The sequence below is a fragment of the Varroa jacobsoni genome, unplaced genomic scaffold (genome assembly GCF_002532875.2).
Source record: "Varroa jacobsoni isolate VJ856 unplaced genomic scaffold, vjacob_1.0 scaffold_859, whole genome shotgun sequence".
NCBI classification, from domain to species: domain Eukaryota; kingdom Metazoa; phylum Arthropoda; class Arachnida; order Mesostigmata; family Varroidae; genus Varroa; species Varroa jacobsoni.
Genome location: NW_019213761.1, coordinates 391603 through 415222, shown reverse-complemented (window position 1 = coordinate 415222; position 23620 = coordinate 391603). Strand labels below are relative to the sequence as shown.

At 38.7% G+C, this 23620-nt stretch overlaps 2 protein-coding genes and 1 long non-coding RNA gene across 8 annotated transcripts; 2 read left to right on the top strand and 1 right to left on the bottom strand.

The window, feature by feature from the left end:
* Positions 1-2287: 2287 nt before the first annotated feature.
* Positions 2288-3438, bottom strand: LOC111264458 (uncharacterized). Its single transcript, XR_002682877.2, has 2 exons — positions 3340-3438; positions 2288-3025 (listed from the first exon to the last, which is right to left on the bottom strand). It is a non-coding gene; the product is annotated as an uncharacterized LOC111264458 (long non-coding RNA).
* Positions 3439-3800: 362 nt separating this feature from the next.
* LOC111264453 (uncharacterized) lies at positions 3801-17305 on the top strand. Of its 5 annotated transcripts, XR_002682876.2 has the most exons (13): positions 3801-3896; positions 5640-6026; positions 6344-6542; positions 6993-7099; positions 7229-7351; positions 7782-8021; positions 8290-8530; positions 8713-8961; positions 9069-9384; positions 9656-9802; positions 12317-13018; positions 14251-14362; positions 14541-14567. XR_002682876.2 is itself a non-coding variant. In XM_086970090.1 (12 exons), the coding sequence occupies exons 2-12, from the start codon at positions 5644-5646 to the stop codon at positions 14608-14610; spliced, it is 2187 nt and encodes a 728-aa protein (XP_086826216.1). In that variant the 5' UTR covers positions 3805-3896; positions 5640-5643; the 3' UTR covers positions 14611-17305. The 5 variants fall into 5 exon arrangements, 2 of the variants coding, with proteins under 2 accessions (XP_086826215.1, XP_086826216.1); XR_015312699.1 differs by lacking the exon at positions 14541-14567 and having other exon boundaries at positions 12317-13013; positions 14251-14339; XM_086970090.1 differs by lacking the exon at positions 12317-13018 and having other exon boundaries at positions 3805-3896; positions 14541-17305.
* Positions 17306-17799: 494 nt separating this feature from the next.
* On the top strand, positions 17800-23554 carry Fdx2 (Adrenodoxin-like protein 2, mitochondrial Ferredoxin 2). Of its 2 annotated transcripts, none has more exons than XM_022840390.2 (5): positions 17800-18380; positions 20503-20610; positions 22017-22124; positions 22594-22695; positions 23025-23554. In XM_022840390.2, the coding sequence occupies exons 2-5, from the start codon at positions 20521-20523 to the stop codon at positions 23097-23099; spliced, it is 375 nt and encodes a 124-aa protein (XP_022696125.1). In that variant the 5' UTR covers positions 17800-18380; positions 20503-20520; the 3' UTR covers positions 23100-23554. The 2 variants fall into 2 exon arrangements, with proteins under 2 accessions (XP_022696125.1, XP_022696124.1); XM_022840389.2 differs by having other exon boundaries at positions 17801-18479.
* Positions 23555-23620: the final 66 nt, after the last annotated feature.

The window sequence follows — 23620 nt, the reverse complement described above, 5'->3', positions numbered from 1 at the left end:
ATAAATCACGCATGCGATTTTGCAGCTGTTGGAAAATGTACTTCAACATAGATTGCAATTTAGGTAGTTCAATGAGTGTTATATTAAACTAACGCATGCATAGGATAACTTTAATCTTTGAACACCCTGTATGTCGTCTATCTCTTTTCATTAATTAGCTTTAATAGGACCGTTTTACCAATGGACTATTTTCATGAGTGGCTTAATCACGTATCAGCCATTGTATGTCTATAGGGGGAACCGCTCTAACACAGGCTGAGCTTACCAATAGCTCGATAACGAAACAGTGATGTATGGTTACAGGCAAATTTCTGCTACTTACTGAACTGTCGGTTGCGTCTGGCAAAAAGGCTAGGCTGACCTATGAGTCCATCCACATACATTAATAGCGTAGCGTAATTATTTGGAATAATAGGCGTTATTTGAACAAAAATTGGGCCGTAAATGGTCGAAACTACTTTCTGTTAGCAAGTGAACAAATTAAACTCCTTTTCCACTTACATTTACGCCTTGCGGGAATTTCGAGGTATTAATACCTCGAAATTCAGAATTTGTCATATAATTGGGGCATGGGCAATTACATATATAGATCTCTAACAAGAGTAATCATATAATCAAGAGTCATCCTAAAAAGACAGCTCTGTGTGGCATAACAATGTTATACGTTAAAAATTGCTCTGAGAGGAATATGTGAGCAAGTCTTCAGACAAAACTTGAAACGACTTTGTGTGTGCTTCAGAACAGCTATCTCACAAGCTAAATATAAATAAACTTTTCTTCATTATAGTTATCCTGAATATGTAATACGTCAAGCTGTTCTTTTAAGAGCCAAAAATAAACTAAAATAGCCGATTCCCGGAAAAGCTTTTTAAGTAAAAATTTTCACCTTATCCGATCACCCATTGTGTAGTGTTTATAACTAAACCAAGTTTGCTCCTTTTAGATCGAGGACACTCTAACAGTTGAACACACGGAACGGCGATTTCCTGAGTTGTATTTTTTCCCGATACACATGGCGATAAATTACAAAACAGCAGTGCGTTTTGCAGTTCATGCGTTGAAATTACTCATAAGAGTAGCCTATGTGCAGGACTATGATCGATCTTATAACACAATAGAAACTACAAAAAAATTCGCTGAATGGTATCATGGTCGTTGAGCGGCTTGCCATTCCTTTCTGTTGGCCCTCGCTTCAAATCCGTTTCGTACTAATTACGAACAATGAATCCCATAGATAATGAAGACATTTTGTTGCACATTCAGTCTGCCGTCGACATCGCGTCGGTACGAACTGAGCGGCATTTTTATATAAGATAAAAAGTTCGACCAGTTGAATGAAATGAAGATTCCGAATATTCCAATGATATGATCTATTTCCTTGAATTGTTTCACATATTTTAGAAAGGCTACTTTGACATGGATACCATGTTCCTCAACGGAATTCAAAATGACTGGTCTCGCTTGGTCGTTTCTATGTCTACGGCCTTTAGCCGTTGTCTACCAAAACGTCCGGATCCCTTTTGCAACGAAATAGTGGGCTAAACGGGCAGTACAGTAGGTAAACCTCAAACAGTACGTAATTTTTGACGGCCGCTAAAAGCAATTCTCTAACAAAATACAGCCGAAACGTCCAACAACGTAGGACGAGGGTCTATAACATAACAGTGATGTCATGGAAGACAAACTCGGTCGTAAATGAATTGACACGGGTGAGCACGTCTAGAGTAATGTGATTTATGATATATTACATTACCACCGGGGGGCGCCGGACAGGTCATCAGTAGCAGAGAATTGAGAAGTAAATATTTCTAGCGTTATTGCTAGAAGAATATAGTCACGATTGAACAATCTCATCGTACATACTATTTATGTTTAACATAAGTTGATGATATAATTCTTCGAAAGATGAAAATAATAAGCATTAGGTAATTAGTAAGTGGTACACGGAAACCTACATAATCTAGCGTGGGGTTTCTTGTCAGATTAAGATGTCCTTACTCGCTAAAAAGTATAAATGTATATAAATAGATCTGTTCACGTATTAGGCGTAGAACAAATATTCACGGATTGTTTCTGACTTGCGTTTAAGGTTTCAAAAATTTTTGACAAAATGCTTACAATATATGTGCGTACTGAACTTCGCCTTATAGCTGAAGGCACAAATGCCTCTAGGCAGCACTTTCCTTCAATTCAATACGCGTATATGTGACAGTGCATATACAATTTGCTCTTGTTATCTTCATTTAAAAGTTTAAAACAATCATGTTATGTTTGAAATAATTAAACCTTTTTAAAACTTAGTTCAATTCGAACTATATTTAGCTGTTTATTTGCAAATTATATTTCGAGCGAAATTCACTCCTTCGTAAGGTTTCGTCTGATTGGAAGATGTTATCCTGGTGTAATTTCCCAATCACTTTGTTCTACTATTAGCGAATTCGATTCAAGATAACCTAACCTACCTAAGTAAAGACGGTAGACTTCCTTAGTTTCTGTTATCTCGTTGCAGTATTGCCGAATTTTTGTTGCATTACTTTTGTCATTGTTACAACTAGATAGTATTGCAATGAATCCGTTATTCATGTGGTTTATCTAACAATCGAGCTACATGCTGCTAAAAACGGCCAAAAATCTTCTAGCATGTCAACTTTTTTTAATTTGATCGAATTAGGTTATACAATTAACCAATCCTTTTGTACTTGCAGAGCTTACATCAGCGAATTTAGTAAGTATCTGAGTGGTATTAGCAATTTACCCTTGAAGCTTTTTCTACTTTGTCTAGCCCTCCTCTTTCTTGATTATCGTCCAACCTTGTCCTATTTGCTTCCGTACACGAGTTAGCTCACTGTTCATTTTTCATTGGGATTTTGAAAAGAAAAGGGCGATGTTTCTCAGAGACGAGTAGTGAGACCTCTTCACAGTCTACTATAACGACAACATATTTTCCAGTTTCTTGCTTGTGTGCTTGTCATCGTGATATCACACATTGTCATTTCTTCTTTTGACAAACGTCATACTTGTTTATCTTAGCATCGGACAGTTCAACACACATTTAGAGATTAGTTTCGTTGTTAAGATAGAGTTAGGTATGCCCTGTACGCCTTATAGCATCATCATAAGCTAAAGTGTATCAACGTAAATAACGTTACGCATGAACGAAAGATAAATTTACAATTTCTGTACGCAGAACGTACTGTATGCAGCGATCAACGTCAAAATAGCTCATTCACTGATACATATATATACGTGTATATATATATAAATGTCGCTTGCACCAGTATAAATTTAAACTACAACACGGTTTTTGCGGATCCTATCGTAGTAAAATGAACTGCTTACAATTCAAGTCTCTAAAATTTCATTTTGAAGTCAATTTGCTCCTGAAATGATCTTAACGAGGGCTTTTCTTTATTAGTACCATTGATTGGCTTCTTTTCAGCTAACGCCCGCTAACATCCACCTAAAAGAACCTAATACTGAACATATTTACATGAGAAATCGTCGTAATTTGCCGCAATGTATTGATCTGGGCCACATTCCTGTATATCACACGTAGGCGTCACGCATGGCTATTCGTGGATTTCATCCTCTAAGGAGTCACAAGGAAGGAATGTGTCACAATCAGGTTTTTTTCAGCTGATAGCCTTTTTTGATCAAATATTGTACTTAATCTTCTTTTATATAGGTGCTGTGCTATTGACTAGCTAAAACCTGTACAAATTAATGTTCCGTTAAATAACGCGTGACTCGCTAACTGACGGATCCTTGAATGCTCGAAACTGTATTGAAGCAGAACACCTAGTATTTGTCCACTCACACAGCTGTGCTCCATTGATTGTTAGCTGAGTACACAGGTTTATCCGTCGACAAAGTGAACAACTGGGCACACCTGTAAGGTGGGTCTATAAGGTTCTAAATTTATTTTTTTGCAAGCGCCAAATCGACGGCTGATTGCGCTACCCAGTAACGTTCAGCTGTGGTTCAGATAAATTTAGTAGAATGGCACTTTCCAAATAGATTTGTTTCTCAAGGCCACTATCGAATGTAGCGACTATCAAGAATGGCACAATCAAGAAGCAGCTATAGCGTAACGCTATTTGTGCCGTATATATATATATACATACATGTATTAGATTGAGGATGAACTCTTGTTAATAGATTCCATTGGTGTCGTGTTTGGAAAACGAGTCTTTGATCTTTGTATGTGATTTCTTACGGTAATTGCATTTGTGCAGTGTGCTAAGAGACATCAGTGAGAAGTTTACGTAGTAAAAATGTACCGTATAGAAACATGTCGTGTATTTTTTTCCTAATTTAAGCTCTTTGGCAACGGCTCACCACCAACTGTAGTCCATTTTGTATGCGAACAAAAACGTGATAATTGAGATAGTTTCGAATCACGACAGAAGAGTCCATTTAGCTTGACAAATGGAATGCTTCCTGAGTAGCAACTCCCAGAAAATCCAGAGACTTTTTCCATACAAGGGTTGCCTTTCGAAAAACGGGGCGTATGGTTATATCCCTTGGTTTAGCTTAGCATCAAGGCGTTACCACGGTGCAGCCAAGACAGCTCTAAAACATGCAAATAATGTGTATTGAGGCGCGTATAATTTTTGTCCAAGAACAATGCGAGAAGGCAAGCAGTTGCTGAAGGACCATGAATATGTAATGAGGAGTCAGGTAAATTTCGATAGAGACTTCCGCTATTTTCACTAGTATAAGGCGTCGATACAGTCAAGGAGGATTAAGCGACTTTAGCAGAGAAATCAATATCACATCCACGAAACTACATACGACCGTGTTTGGATTGTTTCTTGCAATCTTCTAGTATTAACTTCTTTCATGTGATGCGCTAGAAGGACCTCAGAACGGATAAGAAGCGGAACCCAAAAGAATAGCATGTCATTATGTGCTTCCGTGGCAGTGCTATGTATGTGATTTACTATACAGCTAGAGTTTTGCAGTTATTGTCCATAAAAAAGGAAAAAAATAGATATATATATATATATATATATATAGCAAGCGAATATAAGTTACCAATATTTGATCATATAATAAAGTGAACTTTTTTCGCTTCCTTTTTTTTATTTTACGATTATTGCTACTACTGGTATATAGAAAATTATGATGCGTTATTGTGTAAACGAAGCGACTAATCATTGAAATAATATAGTAATTTTTTTGCCAGTTTTTTGTAGGAGCTTAACCGATGTTTGTTTTCCCTAAACTGTGGTATTTATCTTTACATATCCGGTCAACAAGTGGGGTAACTGTGACAAGAAGTTAGTTATGCGGAGGTGTAAAATGTCGGCTACGTGATATAATTTGTTTTTAAAATTTTTTTGATTAGTTGTCTGATGTCTTTTCACAACCAAAATCGAGCTGTTTCACAGCCCCAAAAAAGCTTTAAACTCAAGCATTAAATTCTACTTACTTAAAGCTCGGAATCGAATTTTATATTTATATATATAGCAGTGTTTCTGAAGATGCATAGTTATACAAAAAGAATGATCAATAACGCTATTCCTTATAGCCATTGCTCACTTTAAAGCAACTATGCGACCTATATATATATGTCCATAAAATATCAATTTTCACATTTAGTTTGTGTCTTACTATGTTTTCGATTTATTTCATAGGAGCATGAAGCAACGCAAGCGTAAATCCCCGTCGGCGCAAGCTTGTTTTACTGAAAGCGAGAGGGAAAGTTCTCCCCGAAAACGCAATGTGTCTTGCCCCTGGGACATGGTGCCGCCAGAAGTGGGAACTCGTGTCCTTAGCCTTCTTACGGTTCAAGATTTGTTCCGTCTACGAAGAGTGGACCACCGATTTAAGGAGCTCGTCGACAGCCACCTAGCTACCACGAGGGTCGTTAGCTTTTCCACTGAGTCCGAGACTATCCCGTGGGCGAGGGCAACTGGCCTGGTGACTGATAAAAATGTTGTTCCCATATTTGCACACTTCCCTAGAGTTGAAGAGATTCGTGGATTTGCGTTCAGCAATATTTGCTTTCGGCGAGTCACGAGGTGAGTGGTAAAAAATTTTTAAAAAAATCATGTCAAATACTCGCAGGATTTTTACAACCAGCCTCTTGTTCTTGTCTGCCATCATCACAACCGACATACCTGCTAAAACCGGTTGTCCTTAGATCGAACGTCTTCATACCATTTCGGCCGCTTCTATATAAGCTGCGACATAAACAGTTCATTGTACCGTCTAACATTACAACAGTGGCGGGTCTCTTTATGAGTGATTGCCTGTAGTATCAAATTTATCTCCTGGCCAGAAAAGGGACATTTAAACCATTTTAGTGATCTAGTTTGTTTATTGCGTTACCGAGCAGATCTCTCGAGCGTTCCGGATGCCTCTCTTATCGTGGTCTTATATGGGCTTTTCGGAGCCTCCATCACCTTCGCAGAGTGTCTACAAACGATGTTGCTCTTGCTTCATGGCTTATGTCGACTTTTCCCCGGGTATATGTGGACCTCTCATTTTCAGGTTATGTCAAACTTCTCCCCTGTCCCGTGAACGTTCCTCGTTGGGTGAGTTTGACCAGCATATCATCTTATTTACCTTAGCATTTAATTGTATAGATGCCTACTTTTTCAGTGCACTTTTAGTTAGCGCTAACTCCACAATTGCAGTTAACTTTTCAGCAGTTAACTGTCTATATGCGATCGAAAAAATGGTCTGGGAAGAATAGTGTATTCCAGCTAGATGCGACATTTATGAGAAGACCAAGTTTCAGAGGTAGAACATTATAGGTTGTTGTAGATGTATAAACTCTAAAGGCACAACCTTGAGTGGAAAAACGCCTTGCCAAAAAAAAACTAGTAAAAGAAGTAAATCGCCGCGAGCTTAAAACTGTGCGATTACTCCATATCCAAAACCAACAAAGGGGCTATGCCGTTCATTACTTCTTAGTAATATGTTATTGATTTTCAAAAATGGAATAGCTGTCGATAACAGGTGATCTCTTATTTTTATTTTAGGTGTTGAGTAATAAATTCTGGCTTATTAATCAGAGCCTTCCACCCTTTCCTCTCCGAGGTGACACTATTGAAAGCGTCCTACTTGAGAATGTTTCACTTAAAAGGAGGTACGTGCCATTTTATTCTGCAGTATAGCCTGCAGTGCTGTCATGTTTGTTAGGATTCGAGACCTCCCTTAAAACTCTGTGTGAGCCAAACTCAGTCCATATCTGAATAAAACTCACATCGTATTTCAGACGAACGACGGTGGAGCATTTTGAGATTGATTGCCCCAACCTACGGCAGATCGCTTTACGGAGAAACTGTTATGACATAAATAGCTGCACTTTCACCTGTCGGGTGCTCAACTCTCTAGCGAGGTTGGTTAAAATCAACTTAACGTTCACGTGCATATCATGATAAAAAGGTGAGGTCACCGGTTGGTGACTGCATCCACTTACAAAGTTTATGATGTATATGTATTGTTATAGAATTTCTTCTTCTGTTTGTTTGGGAATCTCTATTTTCTGTTGTTATATTAGTTTAATCAGAGCTGCTAAATAAGAAAATAGATAGCATCATATTTTTAACCTATATCAAAATTTTTTTGCTATTTCACAAGCATAGCGTCTATCGGCACGGACCAGATAAGCCCTTATTCTCTCTTTTGATCTGACATACACAGTTCAATATCTTCAGGTTCAAGCGAAGTCTTCATTGTGTACTTTGATAGTGATCACCATTGTGCGACTTTAAAGAATATGTTTCGCGGTATCGTGTAACTCCTAATTGTATTTTTGCATTACACAGGTGTCCTAAGCTAGAAGTGCTTGAGTTGGCAAATGTTGACTGCACCCCCGGTGAGCTGGAAGCTGTCATCTTGGACGAAGCACGTGCCGGAATGCGACCTTTTGATAAATTGCGCATGCTGACCCTCAGTGAATGCGAGACCTTTTCCATGGGCGATGTGGCTCGACTCTTGTTTTCGTGTCGAAATTCCCTTGAAGAATTGAGAATCGATCCGACCTTCTGTACATCTTCATTACTCAGGTTCGATTGTTATGACCATAGTACTACCAGTAGAAGCATACAGTATAAAATGATAGTACATTAGTACATGTTTTTCTTATTATTGTATGTTAACAAATTGCTTATAGCGATGAAGCTCATGCAAAAGTGAACTAATTGTCACCTAGAGCAATGCACGGAAATTGCTTATTATTATTATTCTCTAATATCTTTTTGAACTTTCGATGGCTTCCTTCCGTCATTACGCTCAGGATTACCCATGTAGTTTTGTTATTTCTTCACATTATAGGGTCTTATGCGCAAGCGGTGCGGTCTTCCCGGCGCTTCGTGCTCTATACATAGGTTATTGCGGACATGACAGTTTACCGTGGGACTCTCCTTATGACGCTTTTTGTCGGCTCGACGATGAAGATTTAGCTCGCATCAGTGCGTTATGTCCGCACCTAAAGGAATTCAGCCTCAGGGGTTGCGCTTTCTTGCACGATGCAGCTCTATGGAAGGGTGACTGGACACAACTGGAAGTCCTACAGGTAAAACAAAAATTATATTTTTTCACAGGGCTAAAGTAAACCTTCACATAGATATGGGTGAAATACGTTTGGTTTAATTAAATACCAGTGGAAGTAGAAAGCTAATTTTAATATTCGTATTAATCGATTTAATTGATTTTAGTGTGTAACTAATATGTACTCGTACCCGTGCGATCCTCCAGGTGGCTTATTGTGGAATGTTGAACATAAATTCGGTAGCTGAATTTGTGAACACGAAATGCTCATCGCTGCGTCATTTGGCCCTGCATTGTGTCACTCCAGCAACAGAAGACGGAGGTCAACTTCCTCCACTGACTGGAGAGACAGACAGTCCTGTCCAAGACTGTGCAACTAGTGGGCCAAGCGAAGATGGAGCCGCCACTGCACAGGAAGGTCAACCTCAAGCACCCCCTCCACCTGTCGCTAAGAAGGTAACACTAGCATTTACGCCAATAATCATAAATAATAAGGCATTTATTATAACTGCACAGATATATGATAAAATGTTAGCTTGACTGAGGTATTATTTGCCCAGCAGGATCTATTGCGGCGATGTGCTGATGGGCCTCGGGTAGCTGCGCGAGCAACCTCTGCACCCCTAGGAGCTCCATCTGCTGCTCGTGCTCAACTTAGCGTCGACGACACAGCTGGTGGTACCCAGGCCAGCCAAGCTTCGTGCTCATCGTCGGCGTCGTCGTCATCGTCGTCGCCTGCCGCCGAGGCGAGCCTTGGATTTAATCAGCACAGTGGTTCAAGCATTTGCCTCAGAAGTGAACACCTGGCTTCAGTTTCACTGGTCAAAAGCTCTCTTTCATATTTGTCCACCGAGTGTCCTCGTCTTGACATTGTGCAAGGTAAATGAGTTTCATTGCAACTACGCATATTGCTACTACCACTATCACAATTATTTGGTGAGAAACCAAGTCAAAGGGTCGTGAAATGTTTCTCATATGACTACATATATTATGATTCTTAAAAATACAACTTGATTTGGTTTTTCATTATTTTCGGTTTTTCTCGGTTATTTTCAACGAATGTACATTTCTTTTGTACTTCGCTATTTATTTTAATTAATAAACATGGTGCATAAAATCTTCATAAGGTTATCAATTTGTTTATTTTCAGTGGGTCATTGTCCTCACTTACGGAGCATTGAGGTACGCGGACCGCCAGTGAGGGTAACAGTGGTAGAGTCACCACTCCTTGGGGAAACCCTATCTTCTCTTCCGCAAGGCAGCCTCGTGCTGGCACAGGATTCGCCTTCAATAAGAGGTACGATGACTTCGCTCCAAATTATGCAAATGTTGACAAACACTTACTTCTAATTATGTATGGAATTAATGAAAGTAAACTTATGGAAATCGAAAATAGACGCACAGAAACTTATGTATTCTTTTTTACCAAATAATCGCTTATACACAGTCTTCCGAAAATGCGGAACATTTAATAAATAGATCCGCTCGGTCGAGCCAACGATTCACTTAACTCCTAATACATATGCCTGTTTGGAAATGAAGTCTTCTTCCATTAAAGGTAATCGAGGAAACGTTCTAACCAGTTATTAATAGCGCTGCATTTTTTTGATATAGAAGTGAACTCGGTAAGGCGCAGCGTTTGTCTGTACCATCCAGGTGCATGTCTGCTACAAGGACCGCAAAAATTCAATAGACTGATTGTGGATTTTTGCATTTCACGATGTAGCTCTAAGTTGCTGTACAATTTTTAACTTTTTGAGTAAAATACCTTTTCTAGGTCGATGTACAAAATTAAACTCATTTTGGCGCTTTGATTAGAATTACCATTTTCGGGTTATTTCGATTTTTCTGCAATCTGTACCGTTCGTTTTTGAAAAGTCAAGGACACTGATTTATTTAACTATAATGCATAAAAGCGTAAGCTGTAGTTTGTACAATATAGTTAAATGTAATATTTCCCGAAATAGTTAATTATATTTTACAATCGTTTCAAATTTCTTTACGTGTGCGATCCTTTACAGTTCCAATTTTATCATTCATAATGATAATTTTTACAAGACAGAAATGTAGAAATGCAACTACTGCAAGAACAATGCCATCACATTTTAACTTTTGCTACGTGTAGCTATTTCTGGAATAAGCTTTATGCCATCTGAAAAATATTTTGACTTACGGTGTAATTAAGAGAAGGACTTGATGACTCATTTTATGAAATGCAACTTAACATAGTAGATTATATTTTCCAGTTTATCGTAGGTAACACAACGGCTATAGCGTGCAAAAAAAGGGCATCGCGGAATTTACTCAAGCACATCTAGAGAGGCCCATTTGTTTTGTTTCTATATCTTTATCTGTATTTTTTAAACTTTTTTTAAACTTACGGATTATATAAAACTAATATTTATAGTTAGAGAAACGTATAAGAAACGTATATAAACTACAATAAAACCTCCTATTCGACTCTAAAAGTTTTACTAATGTTCATGATAAACTGTCTAGAACTGTGCTTATTAAGGGAACAACAACTGAGGTATTTTTTGTGGCATATTTGTTCGTTGTAGTAAACCTATATTTTCTACTTTAATACTGTTGTTGGAAACGTTCTTACCGTGTTAAAAGCTCTAACTATATTTTTTGTGCAAGAACTGTTGATTTTGACCTTGATTAAAAAATCTTCAACAAATATTTGTAAACGTATGAACTCAACCAATATGTTCACCTATCATCGAACAAGGTTTAGAACATGCCAATATGGTATTTTTTTACATCTTTCTGTTGTTAGTTGTTATTATAGGCGTTCATTGTAATGATGTGGCGACAAGAATGACCAGCGTTATTATGCCTATCTTGACCGCAAAACGATTCGATATTTCGACTCAAATGAACGATAGTAGTTTTCAATACTACTGTATTCACAGTTGCCTGTTCATGATTTGACCTTTCGTCAGTGTCACTAACCGAACATTGTTTCAAGCCGACTGTTGAGAGGTTTGGTTGTCCTTGCTGCCGAACAGACGACCCGAGACGCTTCTGTGGGGGTGGTAGGTTGCTTCGAACATCGGAGACTCGAAAGTCGCGTACGTCTACAGAGCATATATTGACCTACAGAATACTCAATAGCGATATGTGCCTAGGTAACCTTACTGATATGGATGATCTGAATACATGCTCCAGCCATCTCCTAACGAGGCCACCATAAGGCACACTATAAGGCTTGCCTAATCTTGCCCTATTTCTCTCGCTTTCTGTTTTTTGAATGTCGTAAGAAGCGAAATGTGTTTTTCACAGCTTTTGTTCCGTCTAGCGTTGTAAGCAAGATGTACAAACAAATTGACATTACACTGACCGACAAGGCCACACCATAGGCCCCTGCTGATCTACCTGCTAAATGTTATGCCGAGTACGACTAGGGGACGTCTACATCTGAAAGTTGATGGCGAAAGCGCTCGTTCATGTACCTTACTTAGTAGCGCCAGCACAAAATTGCAACAGGTCATTCACGGTCCCTTCGACGGGGTGGCTTATCCTTACATCGCCTTTTTTTGCCAGTTTCTTAGTTTCCCTAATCTCTTTTTCTCAAGCTATTCAGCCTTGTATTCCCCTCATAGCCATCCTCTCCAAATGTCCCCGTACTACGTTACCGTTTGCCAGACTCTGAATTGCGAACCCCTCTGTTCAGTTCATTCATGATGCATTGACCTTGATCTCTTCTGCGAAATGGGGAAAGACAAGCGGGGGTTTTCTGGATGTCGCGGCGGGGCCGTGTTTCACGATGACACTCTTGTCTCTCTATATGATTCCTTGTCGACAGATATACAGCCAGCACTTCTTCTACTGCTGCGACGGCCCCACGTGCCGGCCAACGTTGGTGTGGCTGCCAATGGCGACACATGTGATGCGAAGCAAGATTGTGTGGCGCCTAGCCGATTGTCATGCTGTCACGATGTCAGCAGCTTGCTAGAAGTTGATTCTATCGGCTGTGGTCGCTGCTGGAGTTCCGGTGGAGCCTGTCGAAGGCGTCCCTAGCCTAGCTGGCGTCCTGGACCCGTAGTCCGGACTCAGTCGAGAGGTATCGGCTAAACACTGCCGTGTTGTGGGCGTTGACAGACTCGGAAATTACTGCCACTGACCACGACTACGGTTACGGACCGACTCAGCCGATACGAGTTCGGCTTCTGGCAGCTGTGGCAAAGAGACTGACCTGATCTGACACTGTGTCTCCTACCTACGTACCACCTCCTACGAACCTCTGCAATCGAAGCCAAACGAATCGAGACGAATTGAGACAACTGATGAAACCCAACTGATGATGAGCGCAGACAAACGAAATCACTACACACGTCTCATCAATCAGCAACATTCAGCCTGTGTGTGTGTGTGTGTGTCCGCAACGCGAGACAGTTCTGTCATGCTGACAGCGTGGGATTGTTGTGTGGCTGGCAGAACCTCGTCGGCTTAACATACGACTTGGACACACGGGGATTCGAGACGTGATGGCGTTACTGAAGGTGTCGTAGGTGTCATATATACTATATATTACGTTCATTATATCTTCTACTACTACAACTACAGCTACAATCAACCACAAGCAGTACAAAGACAACAGCTACATGTCCCTGCCATTTCCCCATTTAGAACTGTTGCCCACGTTAGCCCAGTTCGTTGCGCTAAAGAACTTGAAACTTCAATCGTTCATAGAAAAAGTTCAATACACCACCACCAGCCAACAATTCTCGTTAACCTCCATTGTGGCTTATATCTCTCTCTTTCTCCCTCCCTTTCTCTCTCTATTGCTCGACCATGATGTGTTCGTTGCTACATCTTGATTCTTGACCTCACAGAGCAACCCCACCTATTCTGCCGGCTTCTTTGTGACTGAGATTGGCGTGCGAATAGTTGCAATATAGTATATAAGAGTTCTTCACAAAAAAAGTAAAATAAATTATTTTCACTTCTGAATCAAGCAAGCGAATCTACTAAGTAAATCGAATGCGTCTAGCAGATTTTCCGTTGGAGACGGAATGAAACCCTTGGCGATTGTGCGATGCTGCGATTCAAATGCAAAACCACCTCGATCACCTGTTTTAGTCTCGAATACCTGGAAAAAAGATAAAACAAATAACACAGTATCTATTCCATCATCAATCAGACAGCGGAATATCATTTAAGACCTAGACGTTCCTAGCAGATTGTACGATCTATGCTGACGAGTAGGATGACGAGGTTAATCTTTGCTATCCGAAGTCGATGCACGTATTCTACAGGAATCAAACGACCGATCAAAGCGACCTCCTAAATTCCGTAGAGTCGTTATTCTCAAAGCAGCAGAAAAATAATGCCATTATTCAATTGCACATGCGTTGCAATGGAAATTCTAGTTCGGCTGCTATGCTATTTCAACACGATTGCTAGTAAAGGCTGCCATGTAGACAATACAACGCGTCCGCGTCGACAACCGTTCCAGTGTTACGACCGTCCAAGCAGTTGCTTTTGCATATTGTTCCGCGATTTTCATTAGACGATTTGTCTTTGTTCTGGTATATTCCAATAATGCATCTGCCTAGCCGCCGACTCTTTCTTCAAACTGCCGCCGCCCAAAAAACTATACAGACATTATGCCACCGCTTCTTACAGAGTCACATTTAGTAACACAAAACCTGCAGAATGCTCAAAAGCGTGGCATGACAATTTACACGGATGGAAACTGACTAACAGTTTGCTGATGGGCTGGTTGTGTTTTTGCAGCTCTGGTTGGCCGCACGAAGGTGCTGTTTATGGACGCCACTGAGGTCTCGGAAACAGAGCTTTATACCGCTATTCTTCCCAAAATGAAAACGCGTCTAAACAAGGAACTAACGTAAGATTCTATTGATGACTATAATACTTAGGTATCATTTTCAAATAAAGATCTAATTTTTATAACAAAATAATTTTTTGTTTTAAACGAACAAAGAGTATTTCTTCATATCATGCTAAGAATAAAATAGTTTCAATTTGCATTTTTTAAAGTCTGTTAATACTCTACTCTACTTTAGGTGCGGAAAAGACAACCCGTCGACGACGGCTGTTGGTGTCGTGTTAGCCCGGGTTAGGGACATCGTCTAAGCTTTGAGCCGCTCTCTCCAGGACAAGGACTTGAGTAGGCAAAGTCACTAGAAAAGCTTGCTATTAAACGCAACATCCAATGGCAGAATGTCGGCAAATACTTCCTTTAACTGGAGCCTCGATTTGCTGTATCAGAGGCATCACTAAAACGCAACGTCACTGACCTCAATGTCTGCTAAACATACTCTGTAAACTGAATGAAAACATGCCTCGCCGAACATGTACAATGAGCGGAGCATCAGCATGTGTAGAGCATTTGTATTTTCGCTAACGTCAGCGTTTATTGTGTGCTCATCTAGATGTTGTTGAACAATGAACAGACTGCGACCCGCAGGCAAGCCCCGAGTACGGCGGAAATCTGCGCTATGATATGTCTTGTCGTTGGTTTCTCCTCTAGCAAAAAACAAATAGGAGGACCCCAAAAAGAACTTAGTGTTGCTTAGAAAAGATGCGTGATTATATTTGTAGACGAATTACAAATGTGATATACACGATATATATATATATAACGATTAGTGGACAGACATACAAAGAATAGTATAAACAGGCCGAGATATGTGTATAGATACTGTTTGAAATTGAAAGTGAAGGTAAAAGCGACATTATTTTCTAAGTGGGCACCGAATAGCCATGCGTTTCAATTTACATGCTCATGCAAGCATTTCTGTTTTTGCGTGTTTCCATCACATGCGATGTTTGTGGTGCCTAGTTAGAAGGAAAACAGCGTCGATGTTCTCGATTCTACAATATATATATATATAGATGTCGATCCTAGAATGTATGTGGAATGCCATACAAGACTATCTATTCTGAAGGTGGGCGGAGTGTGTGTGAGAGTTATGTTTTTTGGCGCGAAAGCGATGGATGGACGAGCAACAGTTGGTACGGTGGCCTCCGCAGATCATACCTGTGAGCTGACGCAGTGATACCCTTTTCCGGATCGATGATGCAGCTACGAGGTGTTGTAATTGCTGTTATCTAATGGGCGCAAATGTTATAAATTAGGGCTTGTTCATGCGCCTGTTTATACACTGCCAAGTAACTTATGGAGAAGAACAGAAATCCAATGCCGCCAGTAGATGGCCCTGTTTAGTGGTTTGAAACAAGGCCAAATCATGTAGTTCATCAAACGAACTCTTTTGTAGCAAACAACGGAAATACAAAAACACCGATAAAGGACTATAGGCATGCTTGTTCCTGATATCACAGATCTCACACTTGCGTCTGATATAGCGGTGCTTCCCGCCTATGAAATCACCCCTTAGGTACACTCTAAATTCTGTCAGGAGATAACTTGGTATCAGGTCTATCGGTAACGAAGACTTCTCTGACAAATTTTCCGATTAAGTTACTTTAACCAGTAGCCTTTTACATGTTCAGCATAAACTTCAAAATGGGTTCCATGGTTAATGATTCAACATGTAGAAGTTAGCCTACAGCCTATTTCTATAAAATGTATACTAACTTTTACATATGTAGATAAATCTCGCGAAGAATGACTCAAATTCGATTTTGAGTTTAGCATGCAAAACAGGCATACTTCATGCTCATCGTATCTGTACTGAGATGAATGGTTTGAGCTGGATTTTTCTGTGATGATTATCTGTTCTCCAAAGGATACTGAAATTCATCAATGAATATCTACGGTATTGTGTCTTTATTCTAAGATTACCACTTCATAATTCATGAGCAGCCGTTGAGACACATTGAGTATTAGTTTTGTTTTTTGCACAAAACATGTGTCTCTACGATCTGCGAAATATTCATCTAGCTATCGGAAAATATAATTGGCTCAACCATTATTGTATAAAAAACGAGAACCATCACTATTAACTTAATCATTATCATTAGTACTGCCTTGTTCAGCTCCATTTCTCGGCCACAATACCTCTTGCTATTGGCTTGAAAAGGGACTCTCGTTAGTAAGGTCACCTATTGGGACACCGTTATGACACACACACAATATATTGGGTGGCTCATGGTGGCATTCGTCTGTTGTGTAAATAATATATTGGCTGAGGTATATTTCTCGCTGAATATTGGTTGGCGTCGGCCAGCCCAATTTGCATTAATAAATAAAAAAAAAGAAGTTATACTTCAGCGTGATATTATACATACAATAGTAAGACCTCAGTATTACTGACCAATCTTCCGTTGAATGTTGAAACAGATGGAAAAACATTATACATTATATATAATGGCATAAATCTAGATTATTTTAGATTTACGTAATCCATGTCAATTTATTATTACTACTATTAAGATTATTTCAGTATGACCGTGTAATGACACTTACATAGATTCAATGTATCATACAACTATTTAAATACATAAAGAATTATAAAAATCGCTTGTTGGCGTCGTCTTAAGTATTACTGAGCAGATAAATACATGAAAACAAATGGTGGAATTTATAAAATATGAGATTCAATTAAAGAAAAATTGTAAAGGTAAAATTCAACGAAAGTGAGAAATAAACATAAAGAGAAAAATAAAGAGAATAAATAAAAAGAGAAGGAAACTTAAGACGACGATGGCAGTTACAAGTCCGATTCCGACCCATATTCATGAATAAACATAGAAAACATCAAATATACATATATACATGCATATATGATTGTTGGCATTCTGTTACAATGTACACATGATTAATTAATTATAACAATATTAATAATAAATTTTGAGAAACTGTCGAGCCCTTGTGTTTTCATATCTTTTCTTCTACCTAATTTACATTTTCGAACACAGAGCACTTAACGCTTAAAAAAATGATGACTGAGGTCACGTTAGATAGATAAATCTGATTTTAGGTTTACGTAATTATACTAAACGTTTTTAAGATATCGTAGGTAGATTTAGTTTAGTGGACTACTTGAAATAGGAAGGCCAACAATTTTGTAAGTTATTATTTGATTATGCTTCATTTATCTAATGGTTCGTCTTGTCTACACTGTCACGGAAGCCCAACAACAATATGCGGGTCACATATTTCGCGCGTGGTAAGCCGATTCTTAACACTTCGAGAAGTGTTTTGTCATTATTTGCATTTGCAATGGCCGCTTTTTCACGATTTAATTATCGCGACCGGGCCTTTTCGTCGACACCAACCACCACGCTTTTCGTTGCCCAGCAGAAGATTGCGGAGAGGATCGATTTGTGTTAAACACGATGTCGGTACTTGGAGACCTCACAGGTCTGTATGTACCTTTAGCAGCTCGACATGTTTCTCTGCTTTTTGTTTCCACAACGTGACTATCGATTTTTCCTCTGGCCTAGACACTGGTATCCAGCGTATTCGCTGGTATTGCAGTAAACGGACGGCATAAAAGATCACAGTAGAAGCGGCCCGGTAAACTGGTACAGAGTGCTTTGTCTCTATGGGTTTTCTAGAACTGTGCTGCCATAACGATAGCGGCTTGAGCGCTGCGGCGGTAATCTCTTAGCGGAGTCATCCAACGGCAGCCACAGAGAAGGTTATTGCTGTCGAGTATGCCGAGTTATTAATCGATTCCATCTCTCGTTGAAAGTAGTGCGAAACAAAGGTCTACATCTGAGTAATCTTCTGTTCAAAAAAAAATTCGAAAATAGTACCTACAACTTCGCTCAGTGAGAAATATGTGCTGGAATGAAATGTGGGAACAGCTATAAAGAAAACAGAAAAGAGACAGCAGAGTGCTGGAAGAGTACTTTTGTACAAGTTTCTTTAACGAGAACGGAAGTGTAGAAGTTTCCCTCCCCCCAAAAGAGGAACAGGCTTGATCGACGCGCGTGTAAGTGAATTGCCGTTACTATAAATAGCGTCAGCAATCGGTGAACAACATATCGTCATGTTTGCTGTTAGGAGACTTTTCCAGGCTGCTGCTTTGCAGGTAACAAGAAACAACGTGATGGACTGCTTATGACAAGCTATAGATTATAAGATGCATGGGAAAGGGGAATTCGAATTACCGCCTATATTAGACTTAACATAAGTTTAGAGGTGGCACGGACTATATTTTGCAGATACTTGACTATACGCTGAAATTGCAAAATACGAAGAAGGCACACTTAACTTTGAATACGGTGTCAATTTTTCTAAGTATATTCAAATTAGAAGTATTTAGTCATTAAGAGACACACATTAAATGCCACGCTGTCGAGGACGTTTTCAGATACACCAATACTGTGTGTGCGATTGATTTTTTTTGCCGTTTGGGAGCCGGACTTATAACTAGGAAATCCCAGCTTTAACCTTCGACTGAAAAGAATTAAAATTTTTTCAGTTGTTCGAGATATTAATTTCAGCTTATCATTACATATTGTAGTATTACACATTGGCATATTTGAAATAGATACTACTGTGCTACAGTGGCTATTGCCCATTGTGGAAGTATCCGCGCTGAGATGTCTCACCCCTTACAATCCGTTGTTATCAATACTGATACATTTGAGAGGCCTGTTTTTACCATTCCTATTGAGGTAAAAATCTCCAGCATCAAGTTACTTATTTCTAGAAACATCAAACGTTTTTGTTACGCAATAAAATACGTTGCATTTTTAACTTCATTTAGTCTTGAACTGTCATGGCAATTAAATGATTATGATATTTTAATATAGTTTAATTTAGCAAGTTTACGTATCTCTTATGATATGAAAAGCACGATGTTTCAGATTATTTCTTTAAAACAGGAAGTTATTTGCATATTTCTACGCCTGCTTTGCCGACCAGTCTGATTCGCGCAGGTTGTTCAATGCTCATCGAATCTGGGAACATTTAGTGCGGTATTTTTTTTGCGTTTATCTGTAAGACTATAGAATTAGATTTTTTTGATATGCTATTCTTTACGTTTCGTTTGCTTGTAAAAACGTTTATCGTATTCTTCAGCGATCTTTTCAATACACATTGTTAATTAGCATATGTATGAGAGTAAACTAACCAAACTTAAAACTACGTTACAAAACGTTTTGACGAATTTATGGATTGGCCATTACGATTTATAAGCATTTACAAGATTTTACGTATTAGAAAAAATTAACTTCTTCTCGTGCTAGAACTTAACATTTTTTATTGTTTCCACTTGAAGCCTGCTCAAGCTATCCAACAGCGACCACTCTAGAGATGGAGCTTAATCGCTAAATGGGCAATAACAAAAAAATGGGTCAAACGACTTCTGGTCTGATATGTGACTTACCCTGTTTAGACTCATCATAATTACATTAGGACAAGTACTCAAAAGCAGCCAAAAGACAGTCAATAATCTCATACTAAGGTATTAAGTTTTTACTGCTGCCATTTAGCGATCTCGATACCATTTATCTGATTTTTGTATAAAAGGAAGCAGCATAGGATTGAAAACTTGGGTTGTTCCTTCTATTTCATGAAAGGAGGAACAGGCAAACACTAATTTATCTCTTGCATGCTTGTAATAAAAATAGGAATTTATTTAGCTTCTACATGAAATATTCCTATATTATAGAATATCATAGAAAACCTAATTATTATATATTCAACGTGTAGCATAGGATAGGGGTGTATATGAAGTCACTACCGAAACCTTCTAGCTATTGCGGCGTTCTTTCGATTCAAATTTCAATGGTGTCATAGATGCTGATCTTCTAAACAAATTCCGCTATATCATTTTTACCTCTAGAAAGACTAAGTTTTCGCGGCGACTATGAAAAAGACGTTAACCCTTGTAAGATAGTTTCACGCCACGCATTCCTAGAATCTGTGATAATGTTATTGTAAAATGAGGGGGCGGTGTAAATGTTTGGTAGTATAAATAATTCGTTTGATGAGACTGCCTTTGCGAGGTCGAATCAATTTCTGCAATCATTTTTGAAAGATATTGGGCACGTCAGCTAATTGGCATATTATTTAACGTTCGACTTAAAACGATCTTGTATTTCCAGATAACCCGTCATCAAAATATGCACCAAACAGCAGCAGCTCTGTCTAAAAAAGAGTTTGATGTCACATTTGTTAGGGAGAACGGGGAACGCATCACGACCAAAGGAAAGGTACACGATTGACCATAATCAACATCTATTTATTCTACTAAAACTTTCTTCCTCTGCACTTCCTATGGAAAGTCAGTACATAGTGCACGTGTTGCATAAAGAAGTTGAATGGCTGTATTTTGAAGAAGTCGATTTAAAAAATAGACAAGCGCAGTAGGTGCATCGAAAGCTTAATCTGTTCTTTGCAGGGAAACGTCGAAGGCCATACAGGACTTACGAAGGCAGTAAGCAGCTTATGAGATAAGCTCGATTTTTAGGTTATATGATCTTGAATGGTATTGCCGTACTTATCAATAAGGTGGTCAGCAAGATGCATAGTAAACGTTTTTTTTAGCGTAGCCCATGCAGTGAGAGGGAGGTGTATTATCATGCACACGCTACAAGCACTTTCAAGCCTTATTTGCCCATTGAATGTGTAATCCAATGGAACTGCATTGTTCGGAAGGAGCAATCAACCTGTTAAGAGCATTTTTTGACTAACTTAACTTGAGTAAGTCTCTGGGTGGAAGTTCGGCGCGATTCTTTGCACTGCTTCAAACATCGCTAAGAGCGTGAAGACATATTTGAGTGCAGTGTTATTCCGAAAAGAGATCGCTGGGGTTTGACTGGGATTTCAGTAAGATATTATCATATGCTAAAGTAGTTCTTGTAAGCCAATCTTGTGTTTGCAACATAGGGATTCTATAGCGCAATGATATTCCGTTAAAATACCGTTTTCTTTTCTATCGGAAGTATATTGACTTTTAAGATCATCATAATGTGCTTGTTAAAGACGAGAAAAAAACTTGTTTTGTAAGTCTGTAATGATGATCGCACGGTTTTACATTTCTGTGATGTTGTTTAAAAAGGGGTCAACCTAAAACGCCTAGTTAGCGATGGCGGCGAGTCCTAAGAAGCCCTTGAACTTATCCGCGTCAGGTTCATTATAGTAACAATTAATAATTTAGTCAGTCTAAAATTATGACGCAATTTAGCTGGGAAAGGGTTTAGGAGATTAAATGCATATATACTAAGAGTATCCTGTCGATGTGACACTATATATGCGTGAATATATACACGCTTTATACCACGATGTGTGAAGTGTTTATGGAACAAGCCTTCAGTAAGTCAGTGAACGATGTGTGTAAACAATGGGTTAGGCCATTAGACACTCATATTAGGCGAGAGTTAAAATCTGTTTGCGCCGATATTGTTTCACTAAACGCGTATTGCTCATGACGCGTTAGGCGTTCGAGTATATTAATGAGAAAAATAGATTATTTTTACGCTTTCATTTCGTTTAATATGGGATATAAAGACGAAATATTTCTCTACAATATTTTAGGTTACGACGCGCAAGACTATTCTAAAAGAATACCAAACTATGCAAGCTGAAAGGTTAACTTGAGTCTGTATTCCAATTTTAGGTCGGAGACAGTTTGTATGATGTTGTTATTAACAACGACATCGATATTGATGGATTCGGTGCTTGCGAAGGAACTCTAGCCTGCTCAACGTGCCATCTAATCTTCAAGGTTGGTATTCTTCAATTCCTATCAATATGTTATTGATATCGTAAATGTATGGAGGCTTTTTTCTAACAGTTAAAAAAATAACTGTTCTATTTTTTCGTATTTTTTCCTCAAGTTATATCGTTTCTTGGGGTAACATTACTAAGAAAGCGTATGCGTTAACGGAGAAAAAGTTACCGGTGAGTTCGTACCAGTCGCTTGACTCTTGGAGTCTTCAGTACGTATATGCCTAAAAGTAGTAGATATGTATGTGATTGCAATAAAAGCAACGATGGCTGTGGTCATTAGATCATTAGGCTACCATAGAATATGGTTACAAGATAGTATTATAGGAATATAAAAATTATATTAAAGTGCACACAGTTCAGTCCGCTAATTAGCGGATTTAACTGACTACACTTCTCCTATTACACTCGAGACATGTCCAGATTGCTCAGTGACGTGTCTATATCTATCGATCTTTTATTTTCAGCCAGAGGACTACGCAAAGCTAAAGGAAAAGCCCACAGACGAAGAAATGGACATGCTGGACTTAGCTTATGGGCTGACAGAGACGTCACGGCTCGGTTGCCAGGTACTACTAATCACTTTGTTAATAGAGAAAATTGTGTGTGGGCTTATTGCCTTGTGTAAACAAAGAAGGCTTTCTTAGTAACTGACCATATTCACCAAACCCTTGAAGCCGCTATTGCTTCCAACATTCGTAGTATGTTTAATTTCTTATGGACAACTTATTAATAAAATACAAGTAAAGCAGTTACTAACTAGACGTGATACACGAGATGGGAGTGAAATTTACAAAAACATATGAATTCTTAAGTTCTGAAAAAAAAATCTCTCACTACAAGTTCCAGCTGCATTTGTACTTGTAATTCACCTTATATATGCCGGCCTCCTTTGCAGGTATTCCTTACTGAGAAAGAATCTGGGATGGAGGTTCAGATTCCGGCTGGAGTCAACGACCAAAGAGCTGCTTGATTTTTCCTCTAACAATAGTATTTTCCATAAGTTTCGGATATTAATTACATATATTATAAAGTGGGCTATAAAGCACACTTGCTGCGAAAATTACTGCCAGTATAAGCATGTGAGTGAGGTGGTCGTCCTTTAGTACCATGTTCACAAGCTATAGTGTAGATGCAGGTAGTCCTGTTTTAAAGTGCCTATTTTAGAAAGATTTTATACATGTGTAATAAACAGTTGTTAATTCCAATTCTTAAAATAAGAATTTTACTATTCGTAACGAGGAAAAATTTGTTTCGTGGGTCTTGCTTCATTTGAATCAAATCGTTTAATAATAAACTAGAAGTGTTTGAGAGAAAAATGTGTGTATATATATGAATGTATAGAAATATCTTGTCAATTCAGTGATTAACATACTTGTCAATAAAGTTATTTTTAATAGACTTCAATAGAATGATATGTAACTGGGAGACGATTGCGTGCTCTGTTGTTTTCTTTAAATATTTAGGATTCAAAAGATTATATATATATATATA